Source organism: Arachis duranensis, chromosome 5 (assembly GCF_000817695.3).
Source record: "Arachis duranensis cultivar V14167 chromosome 5, aradu.V14167.gnm2.J7QH, whole genome shotgun sequence".
Taxonomy (NCBI): domain Eukaryota; kingdom Viridiplantae; phylum Streptophyta; class Magnoliopsida; order Fabales; family Fabaceae; genus Arachis; species Arachis duranensis.
The window spans coordinates 72,162,701-72,165,954 of NC_029776.3; the positions used below are offsets into that span (position 1 = coordinate 72,162,701).

General features: G+C 37.1%; 1 protein-coding gene across 1 annotated transcript; it reads right to left on the reverse strand.

Moving 5' to 3' along the window:
• Window positions 1–2,232: 2,232 nt before the first annotated feature.
• On the reverse strand, window positions 2,233–3,031 carry LOC107489524 (uncharacterized). Its single transcript, XM_016110282.1, has 2 exons — window positions 2,884–3,031; window positions 2,233–2,741 (listed from the first exon to the last, which is right to left on the reverse strand). The coding sequence occupies exons 1-2, from the start codon at window positions 3,029–3,031 to the stop codon at window positions 2,233–2,235; spliced, it is 657 nt and encodes a 218-aa protein (XP_015965768.1).
• Between the last annotated feature and the right edge of the window lie 223 nt (window positions 3,032–3,254).

Here is a 3,254-nt window from a genome sequence, read left to right on the forward strand (position 1 = left end):
TTAGGATTGCCTTCAAACAAAAAGGAAAGGCTCAAAATCACTCTATATGCCCCTCATTTGACAGCCAGACAACTGGGGCTTTTCCAGGCCATTCCAACACCACAGCCTCGAAATGATGATCTATTTTGCCACATTGTCATAATAACTCAAGAAGATTTCAATACTTGTCTCCTGAAAAACCAACAGCACAGGGATCATTTCAATTTCTTGATCTATAAACGTAGTTCCTTTATCACCAAATCTTGTTTCGAATGGTGGTCTGCTTATTATTCAAAGTACACTCGTACTTTAGAAGAAATTCAAGAAACTACTATTTGAACTGCCCCTGTTGTTGAGAGTTCTCCAAAAAGAACTCAAAAAAGGAAAAATGAGACTGTTCGACCACCATAGAAGAACTCCCACCAAAACTTCCCAAAAGGTAACTAACCTTTTTAAGCTTTTTCTTCTAACTTAGAAGGCACTACAAATTATATATTTTATACTCAACTCCGAATCTCTTATCAATTAGTGCTGCTGTCATCAAGTGAGAGTGCTAACAACAGTGAACCAACCAATAAGGAAACTATTTCTGTCTCCTCTCCATCGGAAGACGCAGCCGATTCTGATCCTAATTCTCAACTAGTACCAAGATCCAGACTTCCTCAGGTAACGCAATTATCATTACACATACCTTACTTAATTTAAGATAAATTTTAAACTCATAACTGTGTACCTTTTAGCCTGTCAATATTGCCCACTCGACTTCAGCTGCTGGGGCTCTTAACCAACAAATTCTGCCACAACAACATGGTCGAGAACAATCCACATCACATTACTCAATTCAATTCACAGGACCCATTCAACCAATTCCAGCCATTTTTCCACATGTTCTTCATACAACACAGGTGATTGATTCAACAACAAATCCCTTGCAACACTCTCTAGAAAAAACCCATAGACTTGAATCATCTTCACCAAACAATCAAGCTGCCTTTACTGAAGAGAATCAAGTGGTCCCAGACTCTGATTCTGCTTCTAAAGCTGCTGACACCACCAATTCAGATTTTTCTCGATCCAAGGTTTTAGAAACCCCTCCAGAGTTGCAACCTGATCATTCACTCTAGACCCCTACTGGACCAAGACCAAGGACATCGAATGTTCCTACCACTCCAACTAGTGCTACCTTGGATGACTTGATTTATGTTTTAAATAAAATTATCCAAGAAAGCAAAGTGCCAATGCCTGTACTAGCAATCTCAAGACCTGCTACATCAAGGCCTCCAATTGAATTAGATCCTGACACTCGGAAACAACTTCGATCACTTATCAAACTCTTGGATCATTCACCTACCACATGGGTTAATGACCTAATTCTCAACAAACTCTTAGAAGATTGTCTGAATTCCTTTTTTGAATTCCCAACTGTCATACCATATTCTGCCTCAATCCAAAAATTTAAACAACTTCTCAATGAGAGCGTTGCATCTCAATTTCAACTCCAAGAAACTAAAAATGAAGAAGTTACAGCCAAATCTAAAATAGAAAATTGTCTTGCAATTGCTCAACCAATCCAAGTTTCTCATGAGGAGTTTGATCTGAAGATTTCCCATGCTATTTTTGTTCAAGCTTTTCATGATCAAGAAGAAGCAAGACTCGAGGCAGAGTTAGCTCAGATTCAGGAACAACTTACCACCATACGCCAAAATCGAGCCACCCTAGCCAAACCTCTGGCTGCAGCCCAACAAGAGCAACGTCTTCTTATTCAGAAACTTGTCTCAATTGACACCGAACGAGGAGAATATGAAAAGCAACTTGAGAAAATCCAAGCTGACAAGTTCAAGCAGATTGAAATGCTTACAATTCTGGAAAACAAAAGGACAAAGCTGCGCTCCGATTTGGCAAAACTATTGGCATCTTGAACTCCTTTTTTATTTCTATTTTTATTTTTGTAGTAACTTCCATATTTTCTGAACTTTAATATATGTTGAACTTCTAAGTTTGCCAACAATAGAAAAGTTTCAAGTATTTCCCATTAATCGAATTAATCACTTTTCCTGACTCGATATATTTAATCTGATAGGCATTTCCAAAATTTGTTCTTGTTATTTGAAAAGGACCTTCCCAACTATGGGACCACTTACCCAGAAATCTCAATTTCTTTTCCATCGATAAAATGACTTTTAAAACTAACTTGCCTATCTTGAAAGACTTTTCCTTAATTCGACGATTGTAACTTCGAGCAACACTTTCTTTTTATCGAATCACATTATCGAGTGCTAGGATTTGTTCCAAATCTAATTCATTTAACTCATCGAACATTGCATTCCAATAATCATCAACTGGAAAATCATTCTGTTTTGATACCCTTAAAGTATTCAAATTAATTTCAAATGGTAATACTGCATCATGACCATACACCAATTTATAAGGTGAAGTTCCTGTTAACCCTCTTGGCGAATTTTGATAAGCCAATAAAACTTGGCTTAAAGTTTCACGCCATATTCGAGACTTATTTCCAATGTGCTTTTTAATCAGACTTATCAGAATTTTATTTGCTGCCTCTACTTGCCCATTAGCCTGTGCATAATAAGGAGTCAAAGTAACCATATTAATACTCCTCGAGGCTGCAAAATTCTTAACTCTCTGACCAGTAAACATGGTCCCTTGGTCAGTACTTAATGTCTGAGGGATACCAAATCGATGGATAATATATTCCTCGACAAAGTCTATTATTTCACTTTGGCCAACTTCTATTAGGAAAACTGCTTCAACCCATTTTTTGAAATAATTAATAGCTACTAAAATAAAGTTGTGCTATTTTGATGAAGGAGGGTGAATTAACCCAATTAAATCCAAAGCCCAACCTCTAAATGGCCATGGCTTTATTATCGAATGTCATTCAACCGCTGGAATCTGCTGTAACGAGCCATGTTTCTGACATTATTGACATGCCTTTGTATAATCGATACAATCTTTTATCATAGATGGCCAATATACATGATTGCGTTATAACACCCATCTCATTTTCTTTCCTGCCTGATGAGCACCACATATTCCATTATGAACTTCACCCAAAGCAATATTTTGATCTTCTCGACTTAAGCATCTTGATAAACTTTCATCGATCCTTTTTTTGTACAACTCATCGGCCATTAAGACAAAGTTTATTGCTTGTAACTTTACCTTTCTGTCACTGTAATACTGGGATCTCTCAATAATGAGCAATAGGCTTTCTCCAATCAGAATCCTCCCATTCATCCACACACAAAACTTCT

Bases quoted from the DNA above. Each gene is read 5' to 3' on its own strand.
- LOC107489524 (XM_016110282.1), bottom strand. From the start codon at position 3,031: ATGTGGTGCTCATCAGGCAGGAAAGAAAATGAGATGGGTGTTATAACG. The intron at 2,742-2,883 runs GTTGAATGACAT...GGGTTGAAGCAG, and splicing joins CGTTACAGCAGATTCCAGCG to TTTTCCTAATAGAAGTTGGC.